Here is a 21,597-nt window from a genome sequence, read left to right as displayed (position 1 = left end):
CTCCCATACAACTAGGTAGATGGTTGTAAATGGAAAGGTCTTGATTTGAAGTCGAGTAATTACCTCAAAACTTTGTTTTAACCCATTGTTTTGTTTTGCTTCGATCAGGGAGAAAGAATAGCCTGCTAGGCTAGACAGGGTTGAGGTAAGTAATAACATTTTTTTATTGTGAGCTTTATGAATATGTGCTGCTCTTCCTTTTTATGCAAGAGAAATTGGCCGCTGGCGGGGCCCGTGTCTTAAATAAGGCACAGCAAGTGTTAGAGCAGAGCCCTAGGGCAGGTTTTGTCAGGTAGAGGCTTGTACAGAAGTTTCAGACCCAGAGAGTATTCCTTTTCTTTGATACTTGTTTTTCATATTCATCTGATAAGCTAATGTGTCCTTCATTTGGAGACTTCATAGCATCCCTGACTCCAGCACACTGTCCCTTGCCCTACAGGTGTCAGCTGCTCGGGTGTGCCCCTCCTTGCCCACCCCTGCCTGACCTCTGCCCTCCCTCCTCCCCCATGCCACCCCCTCCCCCTGGCCCTCCTCTTCCACCCTGTGCCACCAGCAGCAGTCACTCAGAGAAACGAGTGAGGAGGTGCTTGGGTTTTAAGTAGGAGACAGAAGTGAGGCAGAGATGGCGGTGCTCTGTTGCCGGGTCTCATGCTCACCCAGGGCCTGGTGTGTTGTGAGCACGTCAGCGGGTTCCTGAATGCACTCGGGTAGACACAGAGCAAAATGGTGGCCCAGTCTGGCATTATTTGAAAGTGTGTTACATAATATTCTTTTTTTTTTTTTTTTTTTTTTTGCGGTGTGCGGGCCTCTCACTGTTGTGGCCTCTCCCGTTGCGGAGCACAGGCTCCGGACGCGCAGGCCCAGCGGCCATGGCTCACGGGCCCAGCCGCTCTGCGGCAGGTGGGATCCCCCCAGACCGGGTCACGAACCCGCGTCCCCTGCATCGGCAGGTGGACCCTCAACCACTGCGCCACCAGGGAAGCCCCATAATATTCTTAAAACAGACTTTTTTGGGGGAAAGGTCATGAACCGTAATTTTGTGGGTGGACATGTGGCTGGTGCTGTGACAGGAGGCAGCTGGTTTGCCGCTGAGTTCACAGGGTCCTGGGGGCTGTGCCCGCCCAGCTTGTCTCCGGGCACCCGTTGTCACCAGTCAGGGCCTGGGGCCCAGAGGTGTTGTCAGCGGTCCCGGTGTCCTTGCTGTGGGGCGGTGGCCCCAGAGTGAGGATGAATTCAGTCACTAAGCGTGTCGTTTGGTGCCACCCTCTTGATTCCTGCTAAGGTGCCGACAGCATTGCCCTTGCACCATCTGTGCAGATGTCAGTACTGTGAAACGGGTGAGTGGGATCCTGCTGGTGTTACGAAAACAGTCTTGATCTCTGAAAGGGTCTTGGGGACCCCAGAGAACTCCTGTTTGAGGGGGTTGAAGGGTGTAGGTGGTTGGCAGTTGGGATGCAGCTGTGATGGGCTGGGAGAGGCAGTGAGGCCCGGCCACGTGGGGCTGAGGGTAAAGATGAGGCACAGCCCTGCCTGGCCCTGGATGGACAGTGGGAAATCAGGGGCCTGGGATCAGACATCCCGGCCCCACTGCCCAACCCGGTGGGGACAGGTCATGGCATCATTACTGAGAGATGTGGCCAGGACAGGTCCTGGGAGGTGACGCCTCAAGTCAGGTGCTGCCAGTGAGGTCAGGGGGCAGGCGGATGAGTTAAGATGAGTGAAGCAGGCCTGGGCAGGAGGGCGTTTTCTCCGGTCTAGACCCTAAGGGTCAGTACCTACATGCAGGAGTAAGTGGAATCTGACTTGGTGCTGGTCCCGGGTGTCAGGAGGCCAACTCTGTGGGGCACCCCCCGGGAGCCTGTCCAGGCACCCCACCAGTGTCGCCACAGCTCCTCACTGTTTCAGATTCTGGAAGCCCAGATTTTTTGTAAGCTCTCCTACTTTTTAAATGTTGATAGTTCATTGAAGGTGGAAACAGCTGTGCCATCTGGCTCCTCAGCCTGCTGCTCCTTTGGGGGTTCCCCCCACCCCGCCACTAGTTGTCTTTATGTCTCGGTTCTCTTGCTCTCTCCGGACCTGTATCCCACAGCCAGTGCCGGAACCCTTGCGTTTGCCCGCAGTCCTGGGCCCCCGGTGACACGGGGTGCAGGTGCAGCAGTTTGTGGAGCCCCCAGTGCACACGTGTTCTGTGTCCTCACGTATCCTGGGCTGCGGGTCTGCTGGCTCCGCGTCAGGCACCAGGTCCACCGTCCTCAAAGCAGCTCCTGGAACAAGTGGTCCCTGCCTTGCAGCTGCAGAAGCCAGGTGACCTTGGCAAAGTGCAAGGGGACAGAGGAGCCGGATAGGGCCCGGGTCCTCAGGTTCCAAGCCTGTGCTTCTACGCCTCTGCCGTGGACCAGTGGGCCTCTGCCGTGGACCAGTTCCCCTCTGGGAAGTCCTTGCTGCTGCCTCTCTGTTCCCTACAAGACGCCCTGTCGTCATTTCAGTCCTACCCTGTGTGCCCCGTGGCCGCACAGCGTGCTTCCAGTCTGAAGACTTTCCTAACTTTTCCTTTTTAAAACACTTTAATTTGAAATAATTTCAAACATACAGAAAAGTTGCAAGATTAGTACAGTGGCTCCCATCTACCCTTCACCCAGACTCCACTTGTTATGTCCTTCACATGTGCACATGTGTGCACATACATGCACACACATGCACCTTGTCTCCTCTGTCCCGCACGGAGCTAAGTCCAGGCTCTTATTTACTACAAACAAGGACATTTCTCTGCATAACCATCAAGATACCCGATATTGACACAACCGTCTGGTCTGCAGTGCATACAGGTGTCACGGTAATCACACGTGAACACGGTGCCCGGTCGCTGTGCGTGCAGTTGTCACAGTAGTCCCTTAACAGCGCTTTCCCGCTCCGGACGGGGAGTTGAGGGGACTCCAGCTCCTCGGTCTTCCTTTTCCAAGGGCACATCGCGTTGCTTTCTGGAAACCCTGGTGGCAGGAAGGGTTAGGGTTAGGGTGCGTCCCATCAGGAGACCTGCCGCTTTGTCTGTGACCGTCCCATGGGCGAGGCTCCAGGTTTCTCCACAAAGGTCACTGCTCTTCCCTTTGTACTTGAGGACAATGTTGCGGCGAGATACTTTGAGATTCTGTAAGATCCCAGTTTCTTACGAAACTTCCTCCACGAGTTGTAATGGTGGCTTCAGCTCCCGGCCCTCTCTCTGCCTTCAGTTGTTGGCATCTAGGATAAGGAGCTTTCCCTGTTGGATTTGTTTGTTATCCATTCATTTATTTAATGCTGGTGTTTATTCACTGGTTTACCATTCCTGTTCCTGTCATTATTCATTCTGATGCTCCAAGTGTCGCAAACTCCGGAATGGGCATCCCTTGGGTCTGTCCTGGTTCTTGGACGCGCCCTGCCAGTTTGAGTGCTTCGTTCTCAGGCACAACCCGAGGTTCTAAGCTCCTCTTGTGCCCCTGCCCTGCCTGGAGTTGGTCCTCTCTGCCAGGAGCCTCAGTCTCTCCGTGGAGGTGGCACGTGGGAGTCGAGATTCTGTGCTGGTGCCACCCAGGGGCCCTCGCACTGCTCAGAGCTTCTGCTGTGCGCACTGCTGTTGGCTCGCGTCTTCTTTGGAGGTTTTCCTCCTCCTGTTGTGTCCCCATATCCCAAGCTCACTCTGGGGTTAGTTGAGGCTCTTCTTGCAAAGCAGAGACTGAGGTCACCCATCCACCTTTTACTGTCGGGATTGTCACAGCCCCTGCCTGCGGGAGAGCTGGCAGGGGTTTCAAGTGTCTGCCAGCAGTTCTGTTTGGTTCTGGTTTTGTTAGTGGTTTGAGCTACGTGTTCCACCTGTAATCCTTTCCTGGTTGATGTCGATTTTGTAGGTTGCTGGCCCTTTGGAAAAGGCAACGAAAACCATGTTCCCTCTTGCTAGGTACATATAGGTTCAACTCACAGAGCATCTGGGTTCAGGAGATTTCTGTCTTTCTTGCCCTGGTCGTGGGCCGAGCTCACCCGCAGCCTCAGTCAAGGCTTCCCGATGTGGCACTGGCGGTGCCCACAAGGAGCAGGGTGGCTGCACCACGTGTGGACTGTGCGTCTGGGCTGTTCCAGTGCCCCTCAGGCTTGCGCCACACGCTTTCTCAGCTCCTTCCTCCTGCCCGGCACTGCCGACGGGTTGGGGACAGGACAGCTTCCCCGCTTTGGACCCTGAGTGCTCGTGCTGGCAGGGCAGACAGGCTGGTGGTGTGCCTGGTGGTGGTGGGACCAGTGGGGCCGCAAGGCGAGGTCCAGGTGAGCCTGTCGGAGAAGGTGGAGCTCGGCCTGCTGAGGGGTGGCGGGGTCCAGGGGCCAGAGGCTGGTATCAGGGTGTGGGAGGGGTGCCGAGGGGAGCAGAGGCTGGGCTTTGCCGTCCACGATGAAGGCTTGTTTCTCCTTGACGAGGAGGGATGTGTCAGGTCTGACTCCGTAAGAAAGTACTCCCCTCTTCCTGGGAGGAAGGCTGTGAGGCCTCGAGAGTTTCCCGTAGTGCCTGGCACCAAATTCCAGCTTGCTAACTGCAGAAGGGGCAGCAGGGAGTTGGCCAGTGCCGACAGAGCAGGACTGTTAATCCAGGCCCATGGATGGGATGAACACAAGGCCACTGGGAGGGGCTGGAGAAGAGCCCCCAGCTGGCTACCCCTCACGCTGCAGCCTTGCCCCCCTGTTGATAACGTCACAGCACCCCACACTCTCGCTGCAGTTAATGTGTTTGTTTCTTATCCCCCGACTGGAACAGGGCTCTGAGGACTTTTCTGAAAAGGACCACACATGGCTTTGACCACAGAGGTCTCTGTCACATCTTGTCTGTTATTGTTCACAGGCCTCTGGTGATATAAAAAACACTGTCAGCTGGCCCTGTGGCCTGGACCCTGCTGTCCACTGAGGCCTCCCCTTGGGCTGGCAGGTGCCTGGCACACGACAGGTGCTCAGGAACGGTGGCTGGCCTTCATCTACGTGGCCACGTACACGACTGAGCTCCTCAGCTCCTAGAACAAGGGACCCTGTGTGACCAGCTAGGAGTGGATGTCCACCCAGGCGCCATTGGCTGTGGTCTGGGGGCCAGGACTGGGTAGTGCCAGTGAGACCCTACCCCTGTGTGTGTGTGCATGCACACGTGCCTCAAAAAACAAGTCCTCTTAGGTCCCCTGAGGAGTTCTCAGGGGCCCCAGGGATCCTCAGCTTACACTTTGAAAACCACCGGGTTTCAAACCACTGGTCAGGCCAGACGTGGAGCCCTGGGAAGGTAGGAGAGTGGAGCCTGGAAGTGGCCGGAGGGAGCTGGCTGTGCTTGTGCCCCTTCTTGGCCCACAGGCCTGGGGTGGTGGAGTCAGTGGGTGGGGACTTCTGGAGGTGCCAAGGAAGGAGGGCGCCGTGGGGGTGGGGGTCTGGGTGCGGGTGGGCACTGCTCCAGGGAGCTGCCTGACCCCAGTGAAATTAGCAGTGGGAGCCAGGCTCAGGAGGAGGGTTCCGGGAATATGTTGTGGTGTCTCTTGAAGAAGACATTCCAGAACGTTACGCAAGCGTTATGGGAGCTATGCCCCTAGACTCTGGATGTCCAAGTGAGATGCCTAGAGGGTCTGCGTCAGCTGCTCCCCCTGTGGACCGGACGCCTGCAGAGACCCCGCTAACTTAAGGGTGTGTTGTGTGTTTCTGTTCGTTCTCTAACTGGACTCTCACATTCCCGAAGGCAAGATGTTTGTCTTAAAACCATTGCAGGAGGCATCGTGTAATTCACGTCTCTGTATGGTAGACTCAAATATTTAGTGATTCAGGTTTTTATTGAATTTTCTTGATTTATCCATTTCTCTAACTTTTCTGTAGGTTGTTGGACATTTGAAATACTTAGATGAATTGTTGTCAGCAGCAGAATGCACTTTGAAATAAATTGTAGCATTCCTATAATAGAGAAAACATTTGCAATTTTAGTTATGTAAGCCATGCATTCTTATTATTAAAAGACTATCCCCCCAATACAGTTGAAGTAGAGGTTTCCCGGGACTGTGGTTGACTGCTGGTCCTCCTCCCGAAGAGACGGTGTCAAGAGCATTTTCCACTGGCTTGAGGTTCCCTGTCCGTCCTGTCCTTGGTGGTTTAGTTTTTGTTTGGATGTGATGCCCACGGACAGGAGTCCTGCTGGCGGCGCCTGGCTGACGTTTATTTCTCTTTAGCAGGCGGTTCCGGCGAAGGGGGAGACCAAGCAGGACTGTGGCCTGGGAGCCGAGCTGCCGAGTGAAGGTAAGGGCGCCCGGGGCCCCTTGCCTGGCCACCCCTCCTCGGCCAGGCCTGCCATGTGGCCTCCTCCTGTGGGGTCCCGGGCTCATGGTCCTCTGGGAGGGTGGAGGCCCTGTGCGTCCTGGTCCTCAGGGCGCCGTGAGGCCAGCAGGGGGGCGGCCGCACCAGGTCTTGGGGTGTGGAAGCTGCCGCGGAGGTGCCAGGAGGTAGAGGGAGGCTGGCGAGGGGCTGGTACATAGGGGAGCTTTTGGAGGGACGGGCCCGGAGTCGGGCTGGGAGGTGCTGGCTCTGGGACAGACCATGACAGGTAAACCCCACTGTCCCACCCAAGCTGCCTGGGGGTGCCAGCCAGGCCCCTTTGGAGAGCAGCGTCCTGGCTGGATACCATGAGGCCGGCGCCTGGGAGCCTCAGATGCTGGTGTCCGCCTGGCCGTGTCTGCACGGGGCCTCCTGTGCGAGCAGCAGGGCCGTGCGGACGAGAAGCGTGTCTCAGTGTCGTCCTGCTGGCCGGTGGTGTGGCGCTGTCCCCACTGACATGGGAGGAAACCCGTCCGCACCGCGCTCCTGCCCCTTGTGACGGCGATTGCCGCCTGGTCCCGGCCGCACACCCGTGCCACCGCCCCAGCCTGGTCCCTGGACGATGTCTACCCGCTTCTCAGCTGGGTGGGGAAGAGGCTGGCTCGGGGCCTAGGTCAGGCAAGCTTACCCGGGCTGTCAGACGCCCATCCGGCCCTGCATCGTCTGAAGACACACATACAGTGGCCCGTGGGTGGCGGAGGCCAGTCTGGAGAGGTTGCCGTGTGTGCAGCAGTGGGAGGCGAGGGCCCTGCCTTTCCAGGCGCTGCAGGGAGACGGAGGCCTGTGCCCCAGTGTTCCGGGTAGACCTGTGAGCTCGGTGCGGGCGGCCCTGAGCCTCCCAGGACGAGACCTCGAGTAGCCTGGTGGCAGGGACCACCTTGTGCCCTAGGCCGGCAGCCGATTTTTGTGTCTTCCCCGAGCTGTGGTGCGGCCCCCACGACGGGAACTGCCGCGGCCCTGCCTCCCTGGTGGGCCCACATGCTGCTCTGACACCTTTTCACATCCATGGGGTCCTCTGCTTTTGTGACCGCCCCGTGCACACCCGAGGGTGACGGTGGGTGAAGGCAGAGTATGGGCCACCGGCTTGGGTCTGGTGGCAGGGCAGCCTTGCTTGAGAGAAGGGACCCAGCAGCCCAGGCCACAGGGCAGGACCGTCTTACCTGTGAGTGTGTCACTTAGCATGTGACCAAAATGCTTCAGGTTCTAGTAGAGCTGTTGGGGCTCAGGGAGCTGGGTGGGGTGGGGGTTGGGCAGCTGCCTGCCTGGCTTCCCAGGGCTGTTTCCAGCCTCACCCTCTCTTTCCCTGGGGCATCTTCTCCAGACGGCCCAGCTTGGACCGAAGGCCGTGGCCCTGCCCTGCTTTCTGCCCTCACCCTGCACCTCAGGGTGCCTCATCCGGCCCACCGGCCCCTCTCTGCTGCACCCCGGCTGGCCCTGGGGCGCTTCCCTCCCGGAGCTGCCCCGCACGCTGTCCTGCCTGTCCCTTTGCTCACAGTGGTGGGACCTCTGAAGACCTGCCTCAGCGTTTTCCTTCTGGCGCTGTCCTCCTCCCTGTTCCTTGAAATGTTCCCTTCCTTGGGCTCCCACCCTGTCTGCCCTCCTGGGCCCTTTTCTAAAAGAAGTTGTGGATGAGTGATGCCAGGTGCCAGTCTCCTCTGCACACGGCCCCTGAGCCCAGGCCTGGGCCCTCCTTTCGAGGAAACTCCAGACTGATTCCTGCAGCAGCTGCACCACATCCACGGCCACCGGCAGCGAGGGCGGCTCCCGGCAACACTCGTGGGCACCTTCTTTTTGCTTACAGCTGTCCTAGTGGGTGCAAAGTGGTATCTTGTTGTAGTTTTGATGTGTATTTCCTTACTGGCAGGCGATGCTGAGCATTTTTTTTCATGTGCTTATTAGCCATTTGTGTATCTTCTTTGGAGAAATGTCAATTCACATCCTTTGCCCGTTTTTAAAATTGGTTATTGATTTTTATTAATGCATTGTCAGAGGTTTTTAAAAATATATTTTAGGTACAAGTTCCTTATCAGATGCGTGATTTGCAAATACTCTCTTCCAATCTATGGGTTGTCTTTTCACTTTCTTGATGGTATCCTTTGAAGCACAAAATAAAGTCCAACTTATCTGTTTTTCTTTGGTTGCTTGTGGTTTTGTTATAGCATCTAAGAAACCATTGCTTCATAGAAGATCATAAAGATTTATGCCTATGTTTTCTTCTTATAGTTAGATCTTAGAAACGTTTTCAGTTATTTTTTGTATATGGTGTGAGGTAAGGGTCCAACTTTATTCTTTTGCAAGTTGAGATGCATTTGTCCTAGGAGCTTGCCTTTCTGAGCAGCTGTCAGCGTCTGGCCCCCGGGTGGCTGTGCTCGACGCCCCGTGACTGTCCGCATCCCCGTCCTCCTTTGTGTTGGGAGAGGCCCATTTCCCCTTCCTTCGCTGTGCTTTTTCACGATTCACTTTGCTGTTTGTGAAAATTTATTTTCCCTGCACATTTTAGAATAAGGTTATGGAGTTCCTCAATACACTGATTGGAATTTTGATTAGGGTATCATTGAACTTAGAGAGTCAGTTTGAGGCGACTTGCATCTTGCATTTTTGCCATCACATTCAAGGTCGTGAGATACTTCTATTAAAATTTTTTTTTCTGTGCAGAGACTTTGCATGATCTTGGTTGAAGTTTTATATCCTTTATAGTTTCCCTGCTTTTTTGTGAATACTGTCTTTTTTTTTTTTTTTTCTTATGTTTTCTCAAAAGTTAAGGCCACCGTAGAAAAATGCCTTTGGTGTTTGTACTTGATTTCAGATTTGGCAGCCTTGCTGCACTCGTGTTTGACTTGCTGACGGACCAGGTGTGCAGGAGAGCCCAACCCTTGTCGCCAGGCCTTGCTCCTCGTTTCTGTCTCCCGTGGGGTCCTCTGGGACCCCACTCTTGTGTGAACCTTTGTGGTGTTAATGGTTGTCCTGATGTTTCTGATCTTACGTGGAATTCATGCAACATTTCTGAATAAGTGTATCTTTGCTGCAGATTGGCATGCGGCCTCCTCCAAGTTGAGTAGGTTTTCACCTATTCTGTTTTGCCAAGGGTTTTAAAAAAAATTAATAGCTGTTTATTCATTCAGACAGTACTTACTGCACTCGTGTTTCTGTGCTCAGGGTACAGTAGTGAACGTGGACCTCTCCTTCCAGGGGCCAGTACAGTAGTGATGGAGTCATGGCAGGTGATGTGCTGTAAACAGGGGTACAGGGGCGACGGGTGGTGGGGTCTTGGACGTGACCACAGCCCCTCTGCACCCAGCGCTGTAACTGTGAGCTTTCTGCTGGGGTCTGTAGTGAGGCTCCGCGTGTGTCGATCTGCTGGTGGGAAGTGTGTTTCTTGTTTATCAAGTTGTGGAGGAGACGCGCTTCAGAGACCAGGGGTTTGTAACGAGGCTTCTGGCTGACAGACTGAGAACTCGCCCTGTTTTCTTTACGTCTGTCTTTGGGAAGCTGCTCTCGAGGGCTTGTTTCCCGTCTCTGAATCCTACCCAGTCTTGTTTTCCTGCTCCCGTCTCTGAATCCTACCCAGTCTTGTTTTCCTGCGGTGAATTTGTTCCTGGAGGATATGTAAATCCTGCATAATGTGTTGGAAGTCTTTTAAGAATTCACTGGAGGAGCCGGGTGTTTGTTTCAAGGACCACATCCCGCCCACACCTCGCTAGGGGCGGGGTGCAGACCGCCGTGCTGGGGATGGGGTCATTCCCCCCTTAACTGACTCACTGTTGAGATAGTGTCTGCGACATACTTTGTATTTAATCCGTCTGAACTCAAATGTTTGTCTATGAAATAAAGTGGTTTTTCTTCAGACAGTTTTGTGTAAGCAGGGCAGTGGGGGCTCTCGTGTTGGGGTTGCAGGCGGGGCAGCCACTGACTCTTCTCCTCTGTCCGCAGGGTCACCTATGGCTGCTGATGAAGGCTCGGCAGAGCAGCAGGGAGGGGAGGCCCATGTGGCTGCAGACGGGGAAACCAACGGGTCCTGCGACAAGAGCGATGCCAACGGCCACCCGGCCGCTGTGAAGCACACTCAGGAGAGCACGAGAGTCAGCCCGCAGGAAGGAGCCGGGCCGGTGGCCCGGATAGCGGAAAATGGGATTTTGGACAGAGACACTGAGGTGGGGAAGCAGAACCACATCCGAGCCGACGGCTTCACTCAGACTCCCGTCGTCGGGAGCAACGGCTACTTCCTCGGCAAGGCCCCCCTGTCTGAGCCACCGCTGCGGGTGGCTGGCGCCCTGGCCTCCTCCCTGCCCGGTCATGCTGCGAAGACCCTCCCTGGCGGGGCTGGCAAAGGGAGGACTCCTGGCGCTTTTCCCCAGCCGCCGGCTGCCATGCCAGCCAAGCCCGGGGAGGGCAGCAAGGACACAGAGGACAAGAAGGCCCCGGGCGCTGATGTCAAGGTCCACAGGGCTCGGAAGACCATGCCGAAGTCCATCCCGGGCCTGGTAACGCGTCCCTGTCGGGGTGGGGCCGCTCTCCTGTCTGTCTCCTCTTTTGTTTCGTGTGCGGATGGCAAGTGGACTTCTGTGCGTGGATGGGAGAGGCCGGGAAGTGGTGGGGTCGTCAGCCACGGTTGCCTGCGGGCCTTGTAGGGTTCCCGAGCGTGACCCGTCAGCCTGCTTTCTGGGCTTCTCCTCCACAGGTGCCTGGGCTCACCAGGAGCTCCTCATCTGCTTTGGGGAGTTACTGGCTTGGGAGACAGCACCCGCCTGTCTCTCTGGGGAGTGAGTAGGCGGGAGGGCGGCTGGGGCCCGGGAGTGACGCACTGCAGACACAGGGCGTGGTTTGCTCCCCGCTTCCTGCACGAAGTCCGGGTGTGCAGTCAGACGCCTGGCATTGCTTGTGCTGGTGCTGCTGGTGCGGGTCAGATCCTTCCCCAGGGGCCCCGCGGCCTGACCCGTGTGTTTCTCCAGCTCTAGAAGGATCTGCACGGCTTCGCTCCCTGGAGCTCCCCTCTGCTCCAGCTCCCTCATTTGTCCCTTAAGACCCAGCACTTAGGTCTTGCTGGTCATTCCACATGTTGATGTTTTCAGTTTGACAGTTATATTTTTCATATCCAGTGTCTCGGATTAGTTTTTTAAGAATACCTGCATTCTTAGTTACATCTTTGTCTTATCCTTCAAAAGACAGTTATAACCCTTGTATGGTCTCGGTTACAGCTCCTGTCTCCTCATGTGGGGGTTCTGTCTGGCCTTGGCACCTCTTGTTCGGGTGATTTTTCCCCTGAAATTACTTTCCGCCAGGAGCGTGCTCATCTTTGTTTCTGTGCTTCCCTGTTGCCTGGCTGTCGCCTGCCTGCTGTGACTGTGGAGCCGGTGGGGGGGGTGCTGGAAGCTGGGCCGCGGCCCACTACCCACGCAGCGTGGGACCCCTGATGCCCCTGGCCCGGCCAGCCCTGGCCTGACTTCTGCCTTTCGTAGTATTTTTATGTACGTGCCGAAACTTAAACTTTTTAATAATTGTTCACAGGAAGCTGCACAGATAGTACAGAGAGAGCCCATGTCCCCTCCAGCCGGTTTCTCCCAGGGTACCACAGTGTGGGTTTACGTGCCCACCCAGCACTGCGAGCCTCCCTCTGTGGTCACCCCGGCCGTCCCTGACCCTGTCCCCCATCTCTGGAAGTGTGTTGTTTCAGGTGTTCTGAAACGCGGGATGGCAGAGTTCGGGGGCTTTCTTCCCTCACTCCGCACCTCTGACCCCACGCAGGCTATGTCTGCAGGGCCCTCCTTTGCACGTCGACAGGTTTTGCGTGTGTAAGCGCTCGCCCATCGAGGGACATTTGGGGCTTTTCATCTTTGGGGTGTTCCATTAAAGCTACTGTGGACATTCACGTACACATTTTTGTTTGGATGAAAGTTCTCGTTTCTCTGGGTAAAATATCCAGGAGCCCAATTGCAGGGTTATGTGGTAATTGGATATTTAGTTTTATAAGTAACTGCCAAACTGCACTGCACAGACTGCTACATTTTCTGTCTCTGCGTCCTTGAGAGGGGTGTTTGGTGTTGCCTCTTCTCTGTCGTAGCTGTGATTCCTCGTCGTGGTTTTAGTTTGAACCTCCCTAAAGACTGATGGTGTTGAACAACTTTTCATGTGCTTATTTGCCATCTGTATGTCCTTTTTGGTGAAATGTCTTTCATATCTTTTGCCCACTTTACAATTAAATATTTTGGGAGCTTTGAGAGTTTTGGATATGGACCGTTGTCAAGTGTTGGTTTGCAGATATTTTCACTTGGTCTGTAGCTGGTCTTCATCTTTTCGCTACTGCAGACCCTATGGCTTTTCTTAAAGCAGAAGTTCTTCATTTTGATGCAGTCCAGCTTACACAGTTTTTTTCTTTTAAGACTGTGCTTTTGGTGTTATGCCTAAGAACTCTTCACCCAGCCCTAGATCCTGAAGATTTTCTCTAATTTTCATAGTTTTTTAGTTTTATGTGAACTTTAAATGTATGACCTGTTGTGAATTAATTTTTGTATTAGGTTTGAGGCTTAGGGGGAAGCTCATTTATTTATTTACCTACCATTTTTTGGCCCAGCATTATTGATTTTAAAATGCATGTCAGACAGCATTATTTATTTATCTCTTCGAAATTATACTCTTATTCCATCCCCACTTCTAGAATTTTATTCTCAAACATTTTTTTATATCCCTCTAGGGAGTAAAAAAAAAAGCAATCTGAACTTTAGTTTCAAGAAATATCTCTGACCATAAGGTTTATCCCAGGGTTAGCTTTGTTCTGGATGGAGTTATCGTAATTAGTAGTAGCATGCAGTCAATTGCAACACATATTTTGTTGGAAATTACTGAGCACTCCCAGGCTGGTCACTTGTAGCGAAAGAAAAGGGAAGGATTTTGAGGCTTTGGAACCTGATTTCCTGAAGACCAAGCCCATCTGCTCCACACCCTGGAAACTTCATCTGCTCCTGGGACCCCTGCCGGAAGAGGGGATTGGAGACGTGGAGATTGGGTGCCCTCCTGGCTCCCGGCCCAGGTCCAGACCTGGCCTCTCCTGCCCTCTGGCTTCTCTTCTCCCCAGACCCAGTTTAGTCTTATTTAGTTTTCTTAGGAAAGCATGTTTTATTGAAAATTGCGTTTTGATAACAGTCATCCCCATGATAGAAAGAATGTTACATACATGCTTATGGCAAGAAATCCATTGTCCTTTAAGAGTTTAAAAATGCAGGGGTTTTCACAGCCTGGTGGCCTCGCATCCCCAGGCAGGGCAGAGCCAGTTTGCCTCTCGGACCCAGTGCCTGTGCCGTCAGAAGGTGCCAACACAGGGTTAGACTCAGCCACTGTTCACGCAAAGGAAGTGAGAACTTCTGGAAGGAGACCCTTTTATCCCGCATTGGCACGCCAGTGTAGACCCGTCTCCCTAACTGAATTGTGCTCATTCCTGGAGGTGCCTCACGGGGACCTCCGGCTTCTCCTTGGGTGGCTGTGTCCCTGCGTTCTCCCTGGCTCCTTCCACACGGCCCCCCAGTAGTCCCTGGGTTCTGGAGAGAAGATGGAGAGAAGATGCGGGCCTGGCTGGGTACTCTCAGTCCGGGTGGGGCGGGTCCTCCTGCAGCTGGGGTGCAGGTGGGTGTTTGCTGCACCCGGAAGCGGGGGCACCGGGTGTGAGGACTCGCCCCGGTTGGGCCAGGCCCGACGGTGGCTGGGGCGAGGAAGGGAGAGCCACTGAGCAGAGCGAGTGCTGGGGTGGGGAGGCCAGCGGGGGCCAGGCGCGGTTGCCCTCGGGCGTCTGGGTCACACGCTGTGACCTGGGCGCGTGGCAGGTAGGTGTTGGCGCGGGTCCTCTCTCCACGTGGGGGACCGGCTGGGGCTCTGCGGTGCCCCGCCGGGAGGTCAGGCGCCAGCCCCTCCGCCTCGGTGGGTTTGCTTTGTCAGATGATAGGGCCCTAACAGAGTTTAGGGTCTTCACTCAAGTTCAGCAGTTCTTAATTTTGTTTTTTAGATTTTCAAAAACAATAACTTGAATCAAAGAATGGATTTTGTGCCCGAGTGAGAACGAGCCTCACGTGGCTGTTTCCTTCTCAGATTTAGCTTCTGCCTTCATCCATGTATCCTTTAAACTCCTGTGTCACGTCTGTCTTGCAAGCGCTGGTGGAGGTGGTAGCAGCGTGGTCTCTGAGGTCGTTCGTGGGAGGAGTGAGGGAGCGATCGTGCCAAAGCAGTGACCTCCTTGAGACAAAGCCCGCATATTTGAGAAGGACTGGAGAATTGACCCAGCTAACAGGTTACCTTTACCAGGGCTGTCTGTGCCGGGGCACGTTAGCGGTGGACGCCACGGAGGAGGCCTCGGCCTGCACTGTGAGGAGGAGCTGCGTGTGGGGCCCAGGCGGGGAGCCTGGCAGAGGAGCCAGAGGGCTGAGCATGGGTCCCGCTGGGAGAAGCCGAGTCCAGGGCTGCCCCTGGCAGGCCTGTTGGCATCTCCCCGATGTCGACTCCCGGAGATGCGGACACTGTATTAAAATATGCATAACGTAGAATTTACCATTCTAACCATTTTTGAGTATCCAGCTCAGGGGCATTAAGCACATTCACATTGTTGTGCAGCCGTCGCCACCATTCTCCCCAGGACTTTCCCGCCTCCCCAGACTGACGCTCTGTCCCCATTAAACACTCACTCCCCTTCCGCACTCCCAGCCCCAGGCCCCGGCTTCTCCTTTCTGTCTCAGATTGACTACGCTTGGTCCCTCATATGAAGATTTGTCCTTTTGTGTCTGGCCTGTTTCACTCAGCACAGTGTCCTCGAGACAATGTAGCCTGTGTCAAAACTTCCTTCCTTTTTAAGGCCGGATAATATTCCATTGCATGCGTGTACGTACACACACATGTACATTTGGTTTATCCATCATCCATCAGTGGGCACTTGCCTCCACCCCTTGTCTGTCGTGAATGATGCTGCTGTGAACACAGTTGTACAAAGAGCTCTTCGAGTCCCTGCTTTTGATTCTTCAGAGTGTGTACCCGGAAGTGGGATTATCATAGGATAATTCTGTTTACTTCTTGAGGAAGCTCCACACTCTTGTCCACAGCATCTGCGCCATTTTACCTTCCCCCCAGCAGTGCACCGAGGCCCCAGTGTCTCCATACCTTCACCAGCACTTGTTTTCTGTTGGTTTGATAGTAGCCATCCCAGGAGTGTGAGGTGGTCTCATTGCGGTTTTGAGTTGCATTTTCCTAATGATCAGTGATGTTAAGCATCTTTTCATGTGCTTTTTGGCCATTTGTATGTCTTCTTGGAGAAATATCTATTCAGATGTTTTACCCATTTTTAAATTGGGCTTTTTTGTTGTTGTTGAGCTGTAGAGTTCTTTATATATTCTATGTATGATTCCTTTATCGGATATATAATTTGCAAATATTGTCTCCCATTCTATAGGTTGCTGTTTCATTCTATTGATTTTGTCCTTTGATGCATAGAAATTAAAAAAATTTTTAATGGACGTATAATTGACTTACAATATATTAGTTTCAGGTATACAGCATAGTGATTCAATATCTTTATATATTACAAAAGGGATAGTTACCATCTGTCACCATTCATTCAAAGTTATTACAGTATTGTTGACTATATTCTCCATGCTGTGTGTTACATCCCCATGACTTACTTATTATATAACTGATGGTTTGTACTTTTTAATCCCCTTCACCTGTTTTGTCTGTCCTCCCCCACCTCTCTACCCGCTGTTTATTCTCTGTATATATGAGTGTTTCTGTTTTGTTATGTTTGTTCATTTGCTTTGTAGATTCCACATACAAGTGAAATCATGGTATTCGTCTTTTTCTCTGACTTACTTCATTTAGTGTAGTACCTCTGGATCCATCCGTATTGTCACAAACGGCAAGGTTTCATTCTTTTTTATGGCTGAGTAATATTCCATTGTGTGTGTGTATAAATACACCACATCTTCTTTATCCATTTGTCTGTTGACGGGCATTTAGGTTGCTTCCACATCTTGGCTATCATAAATAGGGCTACTGTAAACATAGGGGTGCATTTATCTTTTTGAACTATTGTTTTTGTATTCTTTGGATAAATACCCAGGAGTGGAATTGCTGGATCATATAGTAGTTCTATTTTTAACTTTTTGAGGAACCTCCATAGTGGCTGCACCAGTTTGCATTCCCACCAGCAGTGCACTAGGGTTCTATTTTCTCCACACCCTCTCCAACATTTGTTATTTGTGGTCTTTTTGATGATAGCCATTCTTACAGGTGTGAGGTGATATCTTATTGTGGTTTTGATTTATAAGAAATTTTTAATTTTTTTATTTTTGGCTGCGTTGAGTCTTCGTTGTTGCGCGCGGGCTTTCTCTAGTTGCAGTGAGCCAGGGCTACTCTTTGTTGCAGTGCACGGGCTTCTCACTACAGTGGCTTCTCTTGTTGTGGAGCATGGGCTCTAGGCACGCGGGCTTCAGTAGTTGTAGCTTGCGGGCTCTGGAACGCAGGTTCAGTAGTTGTGGTGCATGGGCTTAGTTGCTCTGCGGCATGTGGGATCTTCCCGGACCAGGGCTCGAACCTGTGTCCCCTGCATTGGCAGGTGGATTTTTAACCACTGCACCACCAGGGGATTCCCTATAAGAAATTTTTAATTTTAATAAAGTCTAATTTATCTTTTTTCTTCTGTTGCCTGTGCTTTTGTTGTAATATCCAAGGATTCATTGCCAAATCCAATGTCATGAAGTTTCCCACTGTTTTCTTCTAAGAGTTTCACAATTTTAGGTCTTTGATCTGTTCTGAGTTAATCTCTGTCAGTGGTATAAGGTGAAGGTCCACCTCCATCCTTTTGCAGGTGGCTGTCCAGCTTCCCTGCCCCGTACACTGAAGGATCTCACACCTACTTTGTGCACAGCGAAATGTGGTTCAGTGGAGTCGGGTTTGAGATCAGACTGTCTCAGGCTGTAGGTGACTCTGGGGAAGCAAGTGGTGGGGGGTGCTGAGTGGTGTCTGGAGCAAAGGCAGGGCTGTTGGTCAGTGCCAGGGGGTTGACGTCCACATCACAGGCTGTTGCGGTCTCAGAAGGCTAAGCCCGAGACCCTGAGGAAATGGGTAAAACTGAGCAAAAGCGTCTTAAAGGTGTAACATGATGATCTGTTGTGGCGTGAAAACCACTTGGGGGATGTGCACTGTGTAGCCGTGATCACCTGGAACGTGCCCCATCTGGGTATTTGCAAACGTCGTCATAGCTTATTACCTAAATCACAGGCTGGCTGGCTTTCTGTAAAGGCCCAGGTGGGAGACGGTCCTGGTTCTGGGTGCCGCACGTGTCACAGCCGCTGCTACTTCCCTGCAGAAATGCAGACTCTGTTCTTGGCCTGTGACGCCCACCCGCACCTGTCACAGGCGCTCTGGTGGCAGCGGGTTTCCGCGCTCTCCCCTCTCTCCTTGGCGCACATCTCGCGGGGGAGGGGTTTGGTGGGAGAGGCACGCTGTTTCATTGCCGCCTGCCTGTGCGTCATTGTCGCGTTGTCTTTGTTTTGAAGCACGCGGCCAGTAAGGACCCCAGGGAAGGCCGGGACGCCCGCGACCCTGAGGAGCCGAAAGAGGAGTTGAGCAGAAACGCCTCGGATTTTGGACGACAGCAGCTTTTACCCCCCTTCCCGCCCCTTCACCAGTCGCTACCTCAAAACCAGTGCTACGTGGCCACCACGAAGGCACAGACAGGTAAAGGGAACCTGCCGCCGCCTCGCTCTCGGGTGTGTCCCGAGCCTGCACGGCAGAGGACGCGGGCCCCGCTCCACCCTCACCCGGTGCTGTGTCGGTCCTCCGCTTGTTTTCAGCTTCCAGATGAAGATCGTTTTCATTCCGACAGTCCGCGGCCTTGGTCTGATTGGGTGGAGGGCTCTGGATTTGAGGAGTCTCCCAGCTCATGGATTCAGTGCTGCAGGGGCACCGTGGTTCAGGTGCGGGTGGCCGTGGGGCGGCCCCCTCCCACCCCGAGCCACCTCTCCTCACGCTCACCTGGGGGCGTGGAGGAGCATCGGGTGCCTTGTGGGGCCTTTCGCAGCGGGGGGAGCTGGTGAGCGGCCCCCAGGGAGTCTGCCGTGGCAGGCGCGCCCGTAGAGCTTGCTTCTGCTGCAGACCCCTCCAGTGCAGACAGGCCTCTCCGCCAGGCCCGGCTCACATCGCTGAGCACTCGCAGACGAGGGGGAGGCGGCCCCCTGAGGGGCTGCTCTGGGGTGGTAATGTGCTGGTTGGGGCCTGTCTTCCTCAGGACTTTCAGAACTCTTGTTGCTTCTCAGTAATTTCAGACCAGAGGTTCTGCAGAGGATGCCTGTGGCGTCCCCCGTCCCCCTCCCCCCATTCCACCCCGTGCACAGTCGCATATCCTTCTCCCGCCCAGCGTGTAACGTTTACTTCTGAACGTGCATGGAAGTTGCAGACATGGGGCCCTGGGCGCGTCCCTGTCGTGCGTGGCGCCCTCTCGGGCAGTCGCTGTAGTGTCAGAGCCTGGAAGGGCCCCCCGTGTGACGTGTCGTCCAGGCCTCAGGCCCCACTCGCCTTTGCCAGTCAGTCGTCGCAGGAGGCATTTCTGGCCGGCTTCCTGCAGTCCCTTAGTGTGCGTCTTGACATCTGGAGCGTCCCCCTGGGGGCGCTGCTGTCTTCCCGGGTCAGGCTCGGGTCACTGCCGTCCCCGAGGGCCGTGTGTCCTTGCTGCGTCCCCTGGGAGTGGGGTGTGGGTGTTGGTCCTGCTGCGGCAGGGCTGGGTCTGCAGGTCCTTGGGTCCTCGTCCTTGGTGTCTTTGGAGGCGGGGCTTAGAGGGTTGCACGGCCCCACCTGGCAGCTTGAGCATCTAGGGACCCACTCCCAGACTGGTTGTCCCAGGATGGCTTCCAGTTCCATCGCCCCGTCCTTACTTACCAGTGGAGCTTCTGCTGGAATGAAGGGCCTCCCCTCTTCAGCCTTGCCTCTGTCTCAACTCATGGATCCTTCTGTGAGTCTCTGGGCTCCAGTCCATCACCGTCATGTTCAGATTGTCCCAAGTTTGCCCTTTAGGCTGGCTCCTGAGTCCTCCGATGTGACCCCATCACTTTGTGAGGACTTCCTGGCTACACCAGGTGGACCCAGCCCGTCTTGTCCTTCCCCAGTCCTGGGACCAGCCGTGTCTCCAGGGAGTCCTTGTTCTGTTTGTTGGAGCGCTGTGGTTGGTTAGAAAACAGGGTCAGTCTGTCTCCCCACCACCTCCAACTTTTGGTCTATTTCAACTCAGTATTATTTGTTTCAAAGAGTTAAAGCTGGACAGAGTTGCATGTCTCTGTGGAATTAAACCCTTGTGTGTAGGGCTTGGCGAGGAATGTCAGGAGTCGGTACTTCTGTTAAAAAGTTAAGATTGGGGAATTCCCTGGCAGTCCAGTGGTTAGGACTCCATGGGTGTGTGTTCAGTCCCTTGTCAGGGAACTAAGGTCCTGCAAGCCGCAAGGATCTTTTATCTTAATAAAAGTTAAGATTGTTCCTATTTTAGCTTTATTATTTCCTTATCTGTTCAATCCAAGTTTTCTAAACAGAAATGCTGAGTGTGTTTAGCAGTTTCCCACATGGGTCCTTCTCTGCCTCTCTTTCCTTATCTGAGGGCTGGAGGCGGAGATGGGCCTGCGGGCTCAGGACAGTGTGAATGGCCTGGTGCTCCTGCAGCAGCTGCCCGGCTCGTTCCCCAGGGAGGCGGCAGGCCCCTCTTGCTGTGCCTGCAGCGTCCCCACCCCGGGGGGAGCAGGGGCCCGTGGGGACGTGGCCCTGTGTGACAGCGTCCCTGCGGACCGGGAACGGCCTGCCTCGTTCTTCAAACCTTCCTCCTCCGCACTTCCCCCGGCCGGTGCATTAGGCTATCACAGGAAGTGCACGCTTTCGGGCCATCTCTTCTTGTCACTGTGGTGACAACCCCACCCCGGAGGGCCTGCTCTTGCCGTCCTGCTGCGGCGCAGGTGGAGACGAGATGGCAGGTTTGCACGGAGCTCACAACCCACCCGCCTCCTCCTGGGGGGGGCACCTCCGCCAGCTCACCTGTGCTCCGTTCAGTGCGTGGACAGACGGCAACGCATGTGGCCCGCGTGGCGACTGTCCTCAGTGTCCTGGCGTCCCCACGCACCTGCGAGGGGGTGTCATCCTGGCCCCCGGCGCCCATGGCCGACGTGCGTCCTTTCTCCCCATATCCCTTCTCTGCACTTTGTAGAAATAAAACGTAAGGTATTTCTGTCAGCCCTTTCGTGGAGTTCCTCCGTGTTAAAGCAGTGGTTTTCAGATTTTTTTTAATACCCTGGAACTTTTTACAAAAATAAAACATTACAGAGATCCTCATTCTGTCAAAGCAGTAAACCTGGGGCTGCTTTGCCCAGAATGGCGTCAGGGGCCACGAGCCCCCAAGCCCCTGCTCGGTACCCCCTCCACTGCTGCGCTTGTCAGGAGACCTTGCTCCCAGGCCTCTCCCTCCCTGGCCCTTGGGTGCAGGGATTGCTCGCTGGGCCGTTGTTTCCAGTATTCTTCCCCTTGGTCCGTGAAGTGCTGAGTGAGGATGGAGGGCCCAGGTGACAGTGGTGTAAGGCCACTCTTCAGTGGCCGCACGTCAGCGGTGGACCCTCTGGACACATGAGTAGGAAGGCGTCTGGAGGAGGCCCTTCCTTCTCAGTGCCTCGGAGAGCCCTGCTCAGAGGCTGTCCCAGGTGCTCCAGGGCCCGCTCCTGACAGCTTGTGGGTCTCCCGGTGTCGTGCTGCCTGCTTGGGCACGTTTGCCCTCCGTACAGCTCGGTGTCTCCTTGTGAACAAATCCTGTATCCATGATGGGTGTTCAGCTTTCTCTGTGCAACTTAAGACACTGTCGTGAGTGCAAATGATTTTGGTGATCAGAGTTTGTGAACTGTCACCTACCTCTAAAAACATTTGAATGGCATTTCTTTTCTTCTCTCGTCCCTTTTGACTTTTTTTTTTTTTTAGCTTGCTTGCCTTTTGTTTTAGCAGCTGCAGTATCTCGGAAGAAAAAACGAAGAATGGGAACCTATAGCCTGGTTCCTAAGAAAAAGACCAAAGTGTTAAAACAGAGGACGGTGATTGAGATGTTTAAGAGCATAACTCATTCCACGGTGGGCTCCAAGGTAAGGCTGCGGGCCGGGCTGCGGGGGCTGCCCTCCATCTCTGCTCCGGGGGGGCCCCCACCCCCACCCCGGGCTCTCATCTTCCGGCACAGTCGCCACCCCCCTCCCCCGCCCCGCCCCGTGG

The 21,597-nt window shown here is 54.3% G+C and overlaps 1 protein-coding gene across 7 annotated transcripts in view; it reads left to right on the top strand.

Annotated features, from left to right (window-relative positions):
• Positions 1-21,597, top strand: part of EHMT1 (euchromatic histone lysine methyltransferase 1) — a gene marked incomplete at both ends in the record, with an annotated part of 142,504 nt that overhangs the window by 61,032 nt on the left and 59,875 nt on the right. For 3 of the 7 annotated variants that reach the window (XM_079705661.1, XM_079705666.1, XM_079705664.1), the window contains 4 exons: positions 6,207-6,273; positions 10,279-10,829; positions 17,874-18,054; positions 21,316-21,473. In XM_079705661.1, the coding sequence (XP_079561787.1) occupies positions 6,207-6,273; positions 10,279-10,829; positions 17,874-18,054; positions 21,316-21,473 (957 nt within the window). The remainder of the gene's footprint in view (positions 1-6,206; positions 6,274-10,278; positions 10,830-17,873; positions 18,055-21,315; positions 21,474-21,597) is intronic. The other 4 variants (XM_079705667.1, XM_079705665.1, XM_079705663.1 and 1 more) reach the window with 3 other exon arrangements.

The sequence above is a fragment of the Hyperoodon ampullatus genome (assembly GCF_949752795.1).
Source record: "Hyperoodon ampullatus genome assembly, chromosome: 6".
NCBI classification, from domain to species: Eukaryota; Metazoa; Chordata; class Mammalia; order Artiodactyla; family Ziphiidae; genus Hyperoodon; species Hyperoodon ampullatus.
This window is presented reverse-complemented; position numbering and strand designations above follow the sequence as displayed.